Raw genomic sequence first — 18629 nt, 5'->3', positions numbered from 1 at the left:
AAAAGTACGATTAAAATGTAAATATGCCTAGAAATATGCCATATGTAGTCAAATGCTATGACTGATAATAATATTAATTCCGTATATTACTATTGTAAACTTTATTTCTACAGATTTAGTTAAAATATCGTATAAATAAATTGATAGAAAGCTTGACAGCATATCATGTTCACCGTGTCAGAACGTCTACTACTGTAACTTCTGTTTACAAATCACTTACCCGTCTAACATACGGTATTTGCGGATGGTGTTTAACCGGCTTTAGAAGCAGGATGCACCTGTCCCAGAACTGTATACCGCCGAGAGCTGATATACCCATGTACAAGAATACCCCAAAGAGCACGGCCATTGGGACCATTCGGAGCCAGCTTGAGGCCAGCACAGACACTCCCACCAGAATGGCGACTAGAAGACCGGTCAGACGTTGTTCTGGACCAAAAAAAGTCAAAATCAATGATTTATTTCTTCAATTAGACTTCGTTGAGCGCTTTTGAATCGTCGACATATAAAAATAAATTATTTATTAATGATTTGGAAACATCGGTCTAGCGTAGTTTGAATTAAAGCAAAACATTAAAATTCTTCTTCTTTTTCAAATCCCACTCGCACAGTACATTCTTAAATCTGCCAGAGAACCACAAAAATTAAAAATTTTAAGTTTCCTTCCTTGTACAATTTTGTTGAAGAGTAATTAAATATAATAAACAAATGAAGCACACCGAAGCCTTTGCCAACTCACCCTTGACCTCCACAATGTGCGGCTTGTCACCGGGCGCATGCGTGGTGGACATGACGGTGAGCGCGGACACGTGGCTCACGGAGCGCACGGTCGCGACGCACTGCCACGGCGCGCCGAACATCCCGCACACGGCGTTCACCAGAGACATCACCACTATGTCCATGTGGAACCCGCTGCCCTTCTTGAGCCGGCGCTCCGGCTTGTCGATGATCAGCCTGCGGACACGTGTTTTGTCTAGACGCGCTCGTGAATCACGCTCGGATCGAGCTGATGATGCACTTTCATCAAATCGAGCTGATTCCGTTGAATTTCATTTTGATAGGAATAGGCTTCAATATATCTACGCGTACGCAGGTTACATCCATGTAATGTTCAGATATATACACTACTATATTGTAAATAGCTAGCATATTGTTTGACAAAGTGAGGACATGAAAATTGCAAACTATATGTGTCATACATCCTTAAAAGTATCGTGACAAAACAATGGTTGCTTATATATTGCCGGGCATATAAAATCGCGTTGCATTTGCGTTCGCAGAGCAGTGAAAACCTACACCATGAGTACTCATGACAATGGGTAAATAGTTCTTACTCAGCAATGTGGGTTTCCATGAAGACAATGATGTAGACCATGAGGGCCGGTAGGGCCATAGCGAAAGCGGCCCACACCGGTATAGTCTCCAGTCCAGGGTTGAGGGGAACTAGCCAAGAGCGATTTGCGGTTGGGCTCAGGCCGTCTGGGACCTGCAGCTTCTCAGTCCAAACCGGCACGAAGGCTGACACTCCCACCATGAATACAATGGCAATTGGTACGCCGAAGTCGCCGAGAGCACGACGAGCCTAAAACAATATTAATGTTGATGATATTATTTTTACCCAACTATATGTTTATTAGGTGAGTATTTACTTTAAGTAAAAAGTAGTAAAGTACAGGTAAAAATAATCAAACTGCAACTCACGCTGCGGCCCAAGAATTTTCCGTTACGGAAGATACGAAGGTAATAGGCAATGATGAAGGTGCTAAGTGTTAGCATGGTGCAAAATAGCGCGGTGTTCGGTTGCGGCGGCATACCGGTTGGCACTGGAGCTGGTACCGCTGTCACATTGCTGGTCATGTTACCTGCAATTAGTTATATAATAAAGTAGCTGGATTTTTCTTAAGTTGAAGATTTGTATAAAGTTTTTGGTAGGAGAGATTAATCATATTTTCCCTAAAGGTAGATGCAAAAATTTCAAAGAAAGAAACAATTTTGGGAAGGTAAGTTAAATTTTTGAGGTAAGACTTTTATTTGAAGACGAGACTTAGTAGATCGAGACCTTGAAAAAATTTAATCACAACTCATCAACTAAATATTTGAAATAATTTCAGTTCAAAAAATAATAATCATTCATACAAAAATTCTAGTACCACCAATATGATATCTCACCCGTTAATGTTCCATTCAGAAGAGGCGGCGCGGTGGTAATGTTGTTCTTGTGGCAATAGTCGTAGCCGAGCGGATGCATACGGTACAAGTTGATCAGGTTCGTGATCGGCTCAGATATGAAAATCAACGATATGAGGAACGCGAAGATGTCCTCCGTGAACCTGTTGGTGTGTTATAGTTAGAACGCAGAAGCTAAGTTATAGTTAGAATGTAAGGTGTGTTCTGAGTTATCGCTACTAGATGGCGTCGTTATTAATTTTCATATAGTTTAGTCTCTCTCAATATAAACTTTGATATTGTTTAACAATATCGATTCTAGATGGCGTTGATGGTAACAGAATTGAATGTCTTATGAACAATATTTTTGAAAAGATTTCAAGAGTTTTAACTCCAATTTTTCACTAGCCAGTTAATAGTATCTTTTAGCGAATATTACTATGGGCAAATGTACGTTACTATGGTAAAATATATAAAAACTGTAATACAATTTGCCATTTCACTCGTGCATAATTAGAAGGAACTGATGTAAATTAACACAATTGTATAAATTTATATTCGATATCAAATCCATTTATCAACTAACATTTATAATTATGTTTTAAAAATTAAAAATACTTTGAACAAAACCGATCAACTGCGTTCATTTTAAGCGATCATCACTTTTTAAAATTTTAACATTGAGGATAACTAGAGTAATCTGATATTGGGGACCCGTTTGCTGATAAATAATTTAACACAAGTTGACGTAAATTATAAAATATTTTAGTCATATTAACTGACATAAATAATTAATCTAAACAAAACTTATCAGGAAACTGTGAAAGCGGCACATAATCAAAATGAACCATAAAAAACCTGACTCACCGGCTAATTTTCTTAACCGCCACGCTGCCCTCAAGAGAAGCAACGAGCAGAGCAATCACGATCATCCACAAGCCGCAGTACATCCTTGCGGCTAAGAAGTCGAACCCGTACGAGTGACAGAAACTAGCCAGCGATTCGTCGAGAAGGAGCAGAGGCCCGGTGGCTCCAGTTATCATCATTGGCTGACCCGCCACAAGGGCGAAGAACACGCCACCGACGCTCGTGAATACCTAATTTTGGGCATTTTTGTCAGACCTCTGAAGAAAGCTCTTATGAGACTTTTATGTTAAAGTATGTGTCGTTTTTTCTTTAACATTAAGTTTGGGCGATTTTACTAGCTCACTCTGATATTAGAGTTAAAAATAACAGTGACTTGAAATGCTTTAAGGCCTCGTATTCATGGTAAATATTTGTTGAACAATAGTTGATTTCCCAACAAATTTTTTTCAACACTTTTTCTTTAGTGGTAATTCCTGATCCTACTGTGGACGGATTTTGCTTTTCTAGGCGTTTCTAGGTTGAAAGCATTTCAACATGCGTTGTCATTTTTGCAATACGAAATGTTGCCAGCAACACGCATACATTTTTTGCAAAAGTAATGTAAACCATTAAAAAACAGGTAAACGCTAAACGGGTTTGTTTGGAAAAAAATGCTAATGTTTACCATGAATGTGGGTCTTTATTAAACGTACAATATAATTTTTTTTAACTTTATTTTGTCTGCTGTATAACTTTATTGTCATATTGTTCTAGAACCTATTTACATATTTATTAAAAAAAAACAAATAATCGATATTTTGAATCAAATGCAACTAAGATGACAATTAGCCATTTATCATAATCAAAAAAACGAATTTATATAGTTTTGGTTGTAATACATAAGTGGTAACTATTATTTCATTAAAAAATGAAATTGACTGATAGCCGATAATAAAATTTTAATATCAAATTGAAGTGTGATATCCAACCAATCTTCATCAAGCGAAAACTGTATAACTTAGCATTTTCCATACATTATCTTATCTAAGAAATCGATGAAGTAAACATTATGTAATTGATATCATATTATTTTACACTTGTAACGTACCAATGTCTCGGAAATTCCAATTGTCCTGTAAGTCTTTTCAGCAAGTAATCCTCCAAAAGTAATAGCCGATGATAAAGCAGCGAAATACATGAAAATCGTAGCCGCTGCACATTGGCCGTTCAGAGCATCCCGGAAATCCGAAAGATAATGAGGATATCGTCTCTTCATGTCTCTGATTACACCTAGAAGTTAACAATACAGGTCAATAAACATTGAACAAGGAGACTTTTAAGATAAGACTGTGCTGTCCCCACAAATGATGAATGCAAGCAACTTACCTCCGAATAGACGGCCAGTTTTTGAAAGCGGATCGTCTGGCTCTTTCTCCGGTGGGCCACCGATTTCAGCGACTAGAAGCGCCTTTTTCTCATCCATAACAGGTGTCGCGTCTTTAGTCGCTGCGCGTTTTCGCTCCAAAGCATCCCGTTTGCGGCGGCGAATCATCTCGCTCTTGGCGCGCAATTCCTCAAATGGCAATAAGGCTTGTCGTTCCCAGTCTCCCGGAGGAAGCACTATTGAATCGTCCAAGAACTCATTGATGGCGGACAGCAGCTCGCGCCGGTCGTCAGCCTTGTATGCGATGGAATGGAACGACGGGTTGGACATGAGAGTGGAAATGGAACGACCCACTTCATGGTAATCGAGATCAGCCGTTGTGGGCCCAAGGAGGATGAACATAAAGCGAACTGGAATTGGGACCTCTGTGATTGAGGGCATTTGAATCCCTTGTGCGAGTCGGACGAAGGCTATGGTGGGCTGGTCGAGGAAGCCTACAGCGCCGACGAGTACGGTTGTTGCTTCAGCGCCATCTGGTATCCTTTTCATGATGGAATCGTTGTGTGTGCGACGCAGTTCATCTTGTGAGCCAACAGTGCCTGTGGCGAGGTACTCCACTTCACGGGCGTCAAGGCCAGCGGCCGACGACTTCTTGCGTGCATCTGTTCGGTCAGCTGGTATAACGTGAGAGCTCTGACGACGTTTTTGATCAGCAAGGTTCTGTAATCAGTTTAGTTGTTGTAAGTCACGAATGAGTTCCTCGTGATGACGAAAAAAACCAATCCCTATTTCCTTATAACCATTGCAGATGAGACCTACAATGGTTATAACTTAATTTTTGTTTTTTTTCACACTAATTATGAAACAAGCACAAAATCTAATAAAATGAAAAAAATATATAATGACGTCAAAAGCAAACACATTCCAATACATCGGCGTATGTATTGATCATTCCTCATGATCTTTACATTTCATGATAAATCTTATTAGATACTTATGTTTGTGTGCATTCAAAATCACAAGTATGGAAATAATCTCGAAGCAACTACATGATTGATGTTAGGTCATTCATTTCACACGGGAACGTATTTGCGACTCGTCAAAAAGACAAGTTTATTTTTACAAAGAATGAACAGTGAGATACAAAAAAAAATCAAATTCGATGAGCTGCTCTAATGGACGATAAAAAACAACAAATTTTGGCACTCTACCGTTGGCGCGCGTTAACTAAAAACCATTAAGACAAAAAATCGAATATCTATAAATCGGCGTGTGTATAAAGAAGACATGTGGTAAAAATCGTTGACGTACAATTGATGCATAAACGACTATTACAGATCCGCTTTCACACATTTAATGAACGCACGCCAGCGTGAAATGAAACAGGCTGATCGGCTGTTTGTGATGAGTACTAAGACTGGATACGGGTACAAAGGGAGGCGCACAGGGGTGTTCCGTACGAGAAGGTGGGCGCTGTGCCGTCTGCAGGAGCCGGTGGCGGAGCAGAGCGAGCACCGAATGCGATGCCCGCCCGGCCCGGGCGCCGCGTCGTCTAGCCACAGCGACTGAATACCATTTTGACGTGAGCATTCATTTTATTATGGTAGTGTGGTCTATCGTCTGGGTTGTATGTGTTGGATGTTTCGTATTTTAAACCATTTTGATGTGAGCTTTTCTTTTCATGTCGTATCTACGTATTGTGGTCTCTTGTCAATGTCACATGTGATAGTCGTTTCAGATTTGAAACCGTGTATAAAAACTGTTTTGACATGAGCTATGCATGTTGGGCTGGGTTCAGTTATGAATAACGTGACCATCGATTTTACTAGAGCGGGCCATATGCCGTTTTATATAAACCTTTTTATTTTTTTGCAACTTGCAATTATAACTTAAAATTATAGTATAACGTTATGATTAAATATAAGGAAGGCTCTCAATAAATGAAGCCTAGTAGTAGCATCGCTTCTATGTCATACTTTTGTAACTATCTGCTGAGTGCTTTACAACTGCACTATCCCGCCCAAAGTGGGACGTATGGCCACGTTAGTTTATGAACCGTTTTGACTAGAGCTTTTTATGTTGCAGTTTTGATGTTGCCTTTGCGTCATATTTTTACTATTGCTACGTACTATGAAAACTAAAGTAAAGGTCTTATTGATCTGGATTTCATCATATGCATTTCTCAAGAACAAGGTGTAGGTACTTTCCTGGATTATTTAGAAATGATATCATTAGAAATAGCAAAATCTAGTTTTTACCAGTTGTTGGGTAGTAGCGGTTAGTATTAACCTTGAAATTGATAATTCTTGATCAATAACAAAACTGAATACTACTTTTTAAATAAATAGAATCCTGCATAATACGCATGTCGTGTGTAAAGTTGAAATACAAAATAAAAAAATAAAGATATTAAATTAACTGATGATGATTTCTAAATGGAAACGATAGCTTATAAGGAAACCAACGGTTTAAGGTGATAAACAACAAACTACAAAATAAGGGCTTCCTATGATAACCTTGAAACATTGTTTCTACAAAAAACAGTACACGCCAAGCGCAGATAGTACTGTAATCTTTGATATCGTAAACTTGTCAAAAACATCGATAACGTCGATAATTTATCATTATTTTTCACACACCTTGTAAATAGTATTATTTTGCCGAATAAAACATAAAATTACGATGTTTTATCGCATTTAATGTGCAAAAGTACGATGATAACAATACACCATGGTTATCACTTCACCGCAGAGTGGATTACCATTAAGTTCCCTGAATACAGACAACATTTTAACGCAATAATTTAGCTATCGTGCATCATTTATATTCATAACTTCCTTTCATGAAGTACTGTATATTGGGTTATAAAATCGAGCCGATAGATCGCCTGATGGTAAGCGACCACCTACGTGAACACTCGCAGAGTTCAAGTCATATTCAATTACTTATAGATTGAAAGCTTAGTAAACAGTTTTTATCAGTGTTATTACCTGTAAGCTGGTGTACGAGGACTGCTTGCGAGCACTTATGGAGAACCTGAACCTTTCGTCGTGAACATGCTTGTGACGTAGCAGTAGAGAGCGCATCACCACTGGCTTGTCGTCTTCTTCTATCAGACCTTCCGTTACCATGCTCTCAACCACCCTGAGTAAAAATTTAAATATATAAATTTCAACGTTCTCTGGTCTATAATCTGGAGTAAGAAGTTACTTATTCAGAAAAAGTTTTTCAATAAGATTGCTTTAGTCAAATTTTAAGACTAAAAATTTTCAACGTTACATACAATTAGTTTGGAATCTTGGATGTATCTTGTTATTCTTACATACCTGTAAGCGACTCCGGGTAGATCTTTCTCCTCCAGGTCCAGGAGGACCACTCCCGTCTCCAAACATCGCCGCAGGTTCAGCAGAGAGTGGAATGATAGCGACGCTACGTGGGGCTTGCCCCAGCGGGCCGAACCCTCCTCCACGTCCTCCTCGTACTTGATCCATCGAGCTGTCTCCTTCCACTCAGCGTCACCATCCTCAGTCGCCAACAACTCATCGAGTTGTACGAACACCTGCATAACAGACATATCGAACCGTACTGCCAAATTACTTCCTCAAATACCTTTTATAAAACGGCACATATCTCGTGATTTTAAAAATTTATCACTATCGCTACCTGTTGATACGGCAAGAATGTTCAGCCTATCGAATTCACAATGTTAGATAATACGACGTAACTGATGAGAATGATTTCCTTATTCCTTACCGCGTGCGGGCTGTGGTCGTACATTTTCTTGTAAGCAGAGTCGGCCAGGAACGCATGGACCTTGTCGCCACCATCTCTTCTGCTGAGGTGCACTGTCGTAGGCTGTCGAAGAAATTATTTCATTCTATGACGGTCTGAATTGAATTTGGTCTGAAGTACAGTAATATTTGCAAAACATTACAATCTCTCGTGTACGTGGATAGATTCATGCAGAGAAGTTTAAATTTGCCTCGACCTGGCCTTAGTGTTGTGAATAAATATCTAGATGCTACACAAACTATGATATGAATAAATCTCGATACCCAGTCCGTAACTATATTCTTTATAATAGAAAAATATGAAGTAAAATTTAATAATATCATTACATAAATATATACTAAATTTAACATATAATAATATCTACCATAAGAAATAATGTTCTGAAAGCATTAAGTATTTGCCCGTTTGACACCACTCACCCTGGGTAATACTTTGTGACGTCGCATGCCCCTGGGGTCATCACTGCGATGGCTCCGCAAGTCATCTTGGTCAGCCTCCGGCAATGTCTCCTCAGTGGGTACGATAGACACCCGCCGCTCTCCAGTCGGAAAGCCCAGCAAGGGCACACCACCCCTTCCCCCCTCTTGCAAAGAGAATTTGCGCGATTTGTGCGGGTGTAAGTGACGGCTGTGAGAAAACAATAGATAGCATGAAATAAAATGAGTTTTATTAAGAAGAATTTTAAGCAACGATATGCTCGAAAAGGTGGTATAGAAAAAGGGTGGTCGATGCTAAAAGTGACACTAGGATAAAACGTATGTAACGTTCTTTATATTATGTTAACGAAGCTATATCTACTACTTTCTTCATGCAATACCAAGCAATTGCATAAATAATCAAAATGGTCAATATTTCAATGTTTTCGTCATTAGCAGCACTAAGTCTATTTTTATACAAAACATATATATAAAGGTAATTCCAGTCCAAGGCTATAATATCCTCCAGCTGAGAGTTAATGGATATCGCCCACGGGAGCTGATACGGAAATCGCAATTGTTTACTTCATTAACTAAATGAAATAGTATTCTGGAATGTTCTTAAAAATTCAACGTTCTTTTGCTTGCTTGTTTAATTTGCTTCGCTTAAGAAACAGAGTTTGTAATTTACTTTCAATACAATCGCCGTACACTCTCGGCGATAAAATGAGAAATACTTTTTCACTATTATAAATATTATAAAAAATAAAAAGTGATCGTAAATCGAATGTGTTACAAATCGAGAACATTATACATTGAAATAATCCGCTCAATACTTTAGGCGATAGGTACAATGTTGAATGATTAGTAACGCATGTCTGTTAAACAAAAAATATTTATTTACAAAATGTTTGGAATGTGAATAAAAACGCTAAGTTTTAACAAACCACTTACTTGTGTTAGAAAAAAGGTATCCACGACGAAACTGGTTATTTTTTATACCGAGTATAATTTTTTTTCATACAGCTATAAACATCGTCATTTTCATTTCGTGTTTTGTGAAAAATATGATTTACTTAGAAGTCCTTTTTTGGAATTCAATAATTGTTTCATTTATTTTAGCTGACTGTTACAAGAAATTTAAATGCAAAAGTTATTTAATTCGTTTGAATGAATAAAAAAAAGTAATTCGAATTTATTGTATAAATATAGATCGATAAAGATGCCGTTACATCAGTGTAGGTACTTAAGTATTTTATATAAAAATCAGAATATTTAACAATTATATTCATGTTCCGGGAATCATTTACTGGCAAGTACTCACTTTTACGTATTTTTTTTATATGAATCTAGCTAGTTCGATTTATCGCCTTTGAAACTCCTACATACTAATTTCCATGAAAAAGCTCTCGCAGTTCACGAGCTATCGAACGAAAAAGAGGATCAAAGCAGTAATGGAAATTCGGAGAAATCCTATCTGAAAGCAAATTATTTCATGTCTTACATGATGACATAGGACTTGCAGCTCCAGACGCACTGGTTATTAGTTCACTGACGTTTTAAAAATGCTTATCATTTGTGGTAGAATCAAAACAATATCTTAAGAGGTGCGCAAAGGGAGCTCAGAGATTTTCTTTTTAATTTATTGACGGAGAAAATTTTTTGACTATTATTTTGAATGCTCATTTTAAATAATTTTAGAAGTAGAACCGAGTTTATGCGCAAAGCTATAGAAGCTTGGATTGCTGATCTGAATCAGGCGGCAGAGTACAACCTAAATATTTTCAAACTTCGCTGATGGTTTGGATTGTTGAGGTGTTAGCTATCGAGGAGAGACAGCCACATTTTTGTGAAGAAGTTGTGAAATATTGGCACAAGTATATGAAGAAACAATTCTTGAAATGGCTAAGTCTCCTAACAAAACTATGTCCCATTACCAAGGACGGTCCTCTAAAATACAAGAATAGCTGAATAGATTTAGCTAATTGTGACTTTGATATATTTACGGAATTTAAGGATCGATTTAGACGCTAAGAAAAATCAATAATATGTAAAAAAAAAACTTTCGCATCACTTACACTTTGTGAAAAATACTTTTCACAAATTTATGTAAGTGATGCGAAGTTCGAAGAGATTTTGTAAAAACATAAAGTTTAAACAATCGTTGCCGACGCAAGCGCATGACAAGTGAAAACATTTTTGGCTCTTCTTTTTGGCGCTTAATCAAAATCTGTTATGTTTTTTAGTCAATACGAAAAATGTGAAGGACTTAATATAAATAATTTACTGATCAACTAGTTATCATTAGAGGGAAAAACAGGTCATTGAGGTTTTTTCTCAGACGCGACCATTCGAAACGGTTTTAAAAGTATCCAGTAACTTTTAAAGCTCTTGGTCAAAAAATCTTTCATACCATAACATTTGGCAAAGCGAGCGTTACGGGTAATCAGTAAATTAGTTTTAAAACATCACACATTTTTATTTTTACGTACATATTTTAATTAATGACGATCAACACATAAATTTCTAAAGCACATATTTCATTTCCACCCAATAAATATTTCCATCTAATTTCTGAATCGGGATTTGTAAAATTTGTAGTATCGAACCGTGAACTTGAACGTGACCGAGATTGTGGCAAGCTTCGGGGAATTTGGGGCGCTCGTTCATCCACAAGTGGTCGCGCCACAGATTATTATATTGCGCTTATTATTAAGATGTTTTTATTAGGTATTCAGTTTCAGGCATTTGTAAATAATCTGTATTATTATAGAGCTTGATTTTCGTACGTTTGAAAAGTGGTCGCGGACATACTAATACGTTCAGTGTTAACTATTCATTAAATTCCTATATGTATAGTAGAGTAGAAAGTCACTAAAAATACTATTCTCGGGTATATCTTCTTATTATTTTATACTCAATGTTTATTTTCATTACACTCATAAACTTAACTGGGTGTAGAGCAGATATTTTAACGATAGGTTAGGTAGGTAGGACGCGTATTTCTCTGAATTTTAATCTAATTATAAAGAGCTATTTTGTAGGTTTACCTATAATAATGAACGTGATCTGATCTGTAATAATAAATATTCCAATGTTTTGAAACTGGTAGTTTTAGTAATTGAATTAAGCATGTTTTCTGTATTCATATTGACTTCTCAGACACCGTCGCATACACAAATACTAAGACTTTTAGTAAAGCAAATCAATAATGATATTTATTGTTTTCGTACCGGTTCTCAAAAATAACGGAACAAAACTACCTATTTAGAATTTAGATATTACAAGAGTATATCGACTTCGTTTCCTATTGATCCATTTATAATTCATGCAGGTAATTGCAATTCCCTTTAACTTTTAATATGCACGTCTATCCATTTCTTCTTCAGTTATTAATAAACGTAAAAGATATGTGAAATGAAAACATATTTATTTGATATTGACCATTATTGTTACGTATGCTCTCACGTAGATCTTCAATAAAGGTCGTTTTAAAATATTACACCGAGTTAATTGAAACCGTTTTGGTGCAAACACGTGCTTGAAATCCTCACAAATTTGGCGTACGATAATAATTTTATCGATATAACTATAAAGTTGATTCACGTTTAAAATTTATCAACTCACAGATAATCTTAATATATGAAATGAAACGATATCTTATTCTTTATCAGTACAGAGGGCTTAGTGACGCAATATGCGTAGTCTGGTTATAACAGTATGCTGTCGATTAAAGAAATGTTGATATGAATACAAGTTAACATTTAGTATCTATCATGATCTCGAAGGTTCCTATAAAATGAAAACGTCTTGACCCAGTATCCCCCTGCAAGGGCAGATGCAATAACCACGAAGTGTTATCATGGTAGGTGGCCGGAACGCTGGCAGTCCAATATTCAGTGATGCATAACATTCTATTTACCATGGCATAGTTGATTAATATTTTAACTGTATCAAATCTTATTGTTTCGTCTATTGTTTCGTTGATTTTAGGTACCTATCTACTCGTATAGATAAGCTTGTTGCTGTGTTTAACAAAATTTCGATTTGTTTGGCTGATTTTGATGAATAATCTGTTTTAAATCAAGTTACAGTACATATGGCAAAAAATTATACTGCTAGTAAAAAATCGCTTAATTGCATCATTCCCAGTCAGTCCGCATCGTCAGTTGTCCCATACGATACTATCTAGCCTCATACTATGATACGAACTAACTCATGCATGACTCTATTTATAAAAAAACTGTTCTATCTAATTTTCATTCATTCCATGATGGCGTACCTACATCGTGCGGTGCACTCACCGCTTATGCGTTACCTCCGAAGCGCGGCTGTATGTCACTGGCATATCTCAAAAACCACTGAAATATCTCGTTTCGTGAATATTCAAGGGCACAGCACATCTCCCAAATGTTACGACGGACAAAAAAAAACGTTTGACACTATTTGAACAGACTCGGGACAATGCCAATATCACGAGTCTCTGTTTCACTCTATTTTCGTCCCACCACTGCTGTTCTCAGGTGACTTCCGTATCGACGATTTTAACGATAACTTTGCCAACTTTTACACGTAATTATTTTGTCATAAACTCGTATAGAATGTATAAGCGCACATGTCTTTAATATAATACGATATTATAAAGTACATTCGAATAGGATAAAATTGTATCAACCCTAATTATAAATGCAATCTTATTTTCATCTTAAAACACACGAATCTTATCGGTTTAAAATTCTAACAAGTTGAAAATAGGCTACAAATAAAGTCTAATACAAAAAAACCGGTTATATTTCAGTTTGAATCCAATTTGGCCGGTAATAGCTATAACAATATTCTTAAAGTAAACACAAATATACTATAAGCCATGCCTTGGTGAAATAAACTTCCTTAATTAACGTACACATAATCTTGAACGAAACAAACACTCGTTGCTATTTATTTTGCAAGATAAAGTAATTACAATATATATCGTTTTCGCATTGACACATTAACACCATTTTGGGTCTGCTATCTGTACATTATAAAACTTTTCCATTGCTTGTTATTAATCGTCGTACTTACTGGTGTCTCTGAGCCCGTCGCTCCTCGCTAGCGTCGTCCAGGGGTTCGGCCTCCTCTTGGTCTCCGTCGAACTGGACGTGACGGTCGTCGTCCCTGTGACGGTCGTCGATGACCGAGCCCGACCCTGACAGTGCTCCAGACATCTGGGTAGAGAAAGAGACTCTAGATTATTCGGGTATTCTCCAGTCATATATATATCACTAAGTAAGCTAAATAAAAATGAATTTGTGAGAAAAAAATAACGAAAATAAAACCTACCTACCAAAATTCAAACACAAATGTATTTCTTTCTTTCATTCACAATTATTAATATAATTAATATTTACACATCCGTGAGCATTCATATATATGAAAAAGTGTTTTCATTACAATTCAAATGAATTGCGACACCTACTGAAAAACACAATGAATATTTCGACCACATCCAATTATTTATCTTATGGATCACTAGTTTATATCATGAAAATTGTTGTACGTAAAGTTCTTTTGTAAATTTGTTTGTACTAATTGACAATTAAAATTAATTATCAAACAATGGATATTTAAATAAAGAAATCAAATAGATCTCATCACCATCTAACTTTTTCGAATAGCTTATGCGATTTAGTGCTTTCTACTGATCAGTTATGTGGATGCCGCGCATTTTTTATAGATCTGCTGACAGACGCAACGTAACTAATATTTCTGTGGCTACCGAGTCGTTCAATTCGGAGACAGGCACAGAACAACTAAAGCACGGTTGATATAAAAGCATACTGTCCTTGAGTTAGTGCTCGATCGATAGGACTAGCATGCTTGTTGGTGTACATACCAACAAAGATGTCCTTTAATTTCATGCTCATACAAACTTCAGTGTTTTGACGGCTGGGCGTAAATACCTGTTGCCAATTGGATGGAGCTGTTAGCCGTGTGCGTGGTGTTGGTTAAGGGTGTTCATTTTTTGATTTAAATTTAGTAATTGCATCATATTTAATTTTTAACCTTTTGCTCAAAATGTCTAAATTTACAGACGTTCTAAATATTTGTTATTTGTGTGTTTGTTTTTAAATTTTCACTTGGCAAATGTTATTTAAAAAAATCCTTAAATATAGTAAAATATAAATAGCAGAAAGCTAGCTTTGCACTTGCGGTTTCTCCTGCGTAATTGTAGAAAATTATAGTACATGTTTCACCCGCTCCGTTGGATTTTCGAGATAAAAACTATCCTATGTCCTTTGTTGGATCTCAAACTATATTTGTACCGAACTTCATCCCAATCAATTGAGTGTACGGATTACCAATATTATTCACTAGACGCTCGTCCGGGCTCCGTCCGGATATAAAAATTCCTGTTTTATCCCAAGGGATCATTTAATTGGAATAAAAAGTATCCTATCACTCAAATCAGCTGTCTTTATACCAAATTACATGAAAATCCTTTCAGTAGTTTCAGCGTGATTGACGGAAAAATATCAAAACAAAGAAACTTTCACTTTTATAATATTATAGTGTGATAGTCACTGTTTCTAAGATTGTGTCTATAAATGAACAGATCAAAATTATATGAATTTTTAATTGCATACACTAACGCATTATTTTAGTTAATCCTATACGTGTAATAAGCCGTAGAAGAGTTCAACACAAGCCGAAAAAAAATCTTTATTTGTCTGTCTGTATGTTATCCGGCTTTCACACATAAACTACTAAATGGATTTTAATGAAACTTTTTTTGTTATGTAGCTATGAGTCTTCGATAATATACATTATACAGGCTATAATTTATATCGAATTTGAATCTATGAGCGCGTAATCGAAGTCGCGAGAATTGTGAATTTATAATTTAAAAACATTACCACAGGTTTACAGTCACACGCTATTATATCCCCTATTGTTTTATTACCACCAACCTAACCTTTAAAACTCTCTAAAATTTTCTCTTTAAAATTTAACTTTTCTGATCAGAACTGATCAGAGTTCAAGTTTAACACAATACACCATGTAGCTTCTGAGTTATAGAATCATCAAGTTATAGAAACTCGACAATGCACAATTTATCAATGAGATTATATCTACGCAATATGTCCTATTTGTATTAAAATTATTTTATTTTTGTGTAGTGTTTGTCAGAAACTTGAAGAGTGATTAACTTATATGATTTTTTTTTATAAAACGTAGTACTACATACATGCAAAAAAGCAGTGGTGGCTCAGTGGTGAGAACCTCGGACTTCAAAATCGATAGGTCGGGGTTCGAGACCGGGCGGAGAGTGCAGGAAATAAATTGATTTTTCAATTTATCTGCACATGTGAATAACATCACCACTGCTTAAAACGGTGAAGGAAAAACATCGTGAGGAAACCGGCATGTCCAAGAATCAAAAGTTCGACGACATGTGACATCTGCCAACCCACACTTGGCCAGCGTGGTGGATTATGGCCTGAACCCTCATAGGAGGCCTGTGTCCCAGCAGTGGGAACATATATGGGCTGATGATGATGAGTACTACACATCGTACAAAATTATCAGAATCCATAAAGGGCGAGTAACGTTTATTCAAATCCTGATAATACCGTTGTTATCTATTAGTAACATCCCTACCAAATTTCAAGTTTGTAACAAAAAATTCCAGCCATACTGGCTCAACAAAATCCGTTCAACGGACGTCTAGTAAGTACAAACTTTGTGGAAAATGAAACTTTCCACAAAGTTCTTATGGCGGTTTTTATATCGCATAGATTCGTAGTTTAATGTTTTCAATGTTTTTCTGCGCCGAACTAAATCAAACTAAACAACAGTTGCGTTGCGTTGATATAATATTATCAGTGTCGCTTAACGTCAAGGTGAAAGACTTGTTAAATTGTTTTATGTTTAAACTTCGTTTGATCGAATGCTTTTACCAGTGATGATTGAAATAGGAATCGTGAGCTCTCTTGTTGATATGTTTTTTTTTGTATATTGTATTCAGTCATTTAGATTTCATTTTCGTTATACTCGCATATATATACCTAATGCTTTAATGCGAAATTGTAATTGTTTGATTTTTGTTATATACTTTTTATGAGTTTGTGATATAATTTTTGTTTCTGAAGATAGAAAGGTAGAAAAAAGTACAGTCCTGGTGTAGTAAATAAAATACATACCTATATTATATTTCTTTTTTCATGATAAGTTACGTAAGTATGTATTCTGTGTGGTAATTTAGCTTATCAAATTGTGTTAACTTAAAAGCAAATCGTATGTACACGATATTTAGGTTAAAATAAAAATAATAATAAAATAAAAAAAAAGGTTGCCTGTAAAGTCGGTTTTACGGGCGAAGATTTTACGTGACAACGTCTTTTTCTCGGTAGAATATTTATTTATATGAATATTACGCCAAGAACGCTCGAGAAAGACAGAGACAGAGACACAAGCACGCGCCGATTTAATGCGCCTAATTCTCTAGTGCTGCGCGCGCGGCGGACCGATCATAGTTCGGTGACTCATCGTAACGTTACCGGGCGTTACACTTTTTCAAGAGTGTCTCCGAGCCGCAACCTAATTTAAGACGTTGTCACGTCAATAAAAATTAAATTTTTTCTTACAAAATCCATAATAACAACGAACTATCACAACGTAATATTAATTGAAAAACATTTAAACACGATACAATAGCATCTTATAAACTTGTAAATGCGTAAGCAAAACTTTCCTCTAAGCGTATTTCCCCTTAGCGCAAGTCGCTGCATTTTCGCGTTTTGTGTTACGTTCTTTTTGGCGCGCACGAAATAAAATATTACAGATTTAGGTACAAAGACCTGACCTGACCTGCACTAGGCAATAATGCAATAACACAATTAACTCCACTTAACGGGATCAATATGATCGCGTAGAGCGCTCTTATATTGAGTTATATTTAATTACTGAATTTTAATTTTACGTTATGAATCGCCTTATGAAACGCTTTCTAACTAGAACTGTTATTTATCATCATCATCAGCCCATATATGTTTCCACTACTGGGACACAGGCCTCCTATGAGGCTTCAGGCCATAATCCACCAAGCTGGCCAAGTGCGGGTTGGCAGATGTCACATGTCGTCGAACTTTCTGATTCTTGGACATGCCGGTTTCCTCACGGTGGTTTCCTTCACCGTTTTAAGCAGTGGTGATGTAATCCTCATGTGCAGATAAATTGAAAAATCAATTTATTTCCTACACGCTCACTCCGTCTCGAACCCTGACTTATCGATTTTGAAGTCCGTGGTTCTTTCCACTGAGCCACCACTGCTTTTCTGAACTGTTATTTGGTACAGATTTAATTGGCTTCTTATATTATGATACAGAGGCTTCGTTAGCACGTACTATAAATTAGTGTTACACTTATGTAGGATAACGTTGTACAAAACTTACGAAATATTATCACTTTCATTATTTACCATTCTAATTGAAGTATTTCAAATACAACTTTCTATTTATTTATAAATTTAAATTTCATATAAGCCAGCACAAGTCGACAGCACAAGAAATACTCAAAACGGCTTCTAGAAATTTCTTGATATTTTAATACAGGTTTGTGTAAAGTCGGAATACTAACGTGAGCTTCGGATCCGCTGAGGTGCTGGGCGCTCATTGGAGACAACTCTGAACTGCTGATCACGTCTGCAACAAAAAAGGCCGCTTAGATACTATGTAGTAGACAGAAAAAAAGAAAAATAGCATTTAGATATCTATGAAACAAACTAACATTACAATATGAGTTTCTCTCAATTCACCGCTCTCCTGTTACTATTAATATCTAATATTTTATTCGAGAGCAATGTTATTTACTTACTAATCCTACTAATATTATAAATGCGAATGATTGTAAGGATGTGTGTGTGTTTGTTGCTCTTTCACGCAAAAACTACCGAATCGATTGCAATGAATTTTGTACGTAGACAGCTGGACAACTGGAATAACATATAGGCAACTTTTTATCCCGATATTCCTACGGGATACGGA

General features: G+C 36.4%; 1 protein-coding gene across 6 annotated transcripts in view; it reads right to left on the bottom strand.

Moving 5' to 3' along the window:
* The window catches only part of LOC119835607 (anion exchange protein 2), a 68445-nt gene that overhangs the window by 517 nt on the left and 49299 nt on the right, over positions 1-18629 (bottom strand). Inside the window, exons 3-17 of one of the 6 annotated variants that reach the window (XM_038360531.1) lie at positions 18223-18287; positions 13669-13811; positions 8608-8815; positions 8150-8251; positions 7723-7955; positions 7387-7540; positions 5842-5961; positions 4399-5116; positions 4121-4302; positions 3034-3263; positions 2170-2330; positions 1702-1862; positions 1335-1582; positions 740-954; positions 221-429 (exon numbers count right to left, since the gene is read on the bottom strand). In XM_038360531.1, the coding sequence (XP_038216459.1) occupies positions 221-429; positions 740-954; positions 1335-1582; positions 1702-1862; positions 2170-2330; positions 3034-3263; positions 4121-4302; positions 4399-5116; positions 5842-5961; positions 7387-7540; positions 7723-7955; positions 8150-8251; positions 8608-8815; positions 13669-13811; positions 18223-18287 (3149 nt within the window). Of the gene's footprint in view, positions 1-220; positions 430-739; positions 955-1334; positions 1583-1701; positions 1863-2169; positions 2331-3033; positions 3264-4120; positions 4303-4398; positions 5117-5841; positions 5962-7386; positions 7541-7722; positions 7956-8149; positions 8252-8607; positions 8816-12886; positions 13115-13668; positions 13812-18222; positions 18288-18629 lie in introns of those variants that run through there. The other 5 variants (XM_038360532.1, XM_038360534.1, XM_038360536.1 and 2 more) reach the window with 5 other exon arrangements.

The sequence above is a fragment of the Zerene cesonia genome, chromosome Z, assembly GCF_012273895.1.
Source record: "Zerene cesonia ecotype Mississippi chromosome Z, Zerene_cesonia_1.1, whole genome shotgun sequence".
Lineage (NCBI taxonomy): Eukaryota > Metazoa > Arthropoda > Insecta > Lepidoptera > Pieridae > Zerene > Zerene cesonia.
Note: the sequence above shows the minus strand (reverse complement) of the source record. Positions and strands in the feature narration are given on the sequence as shown.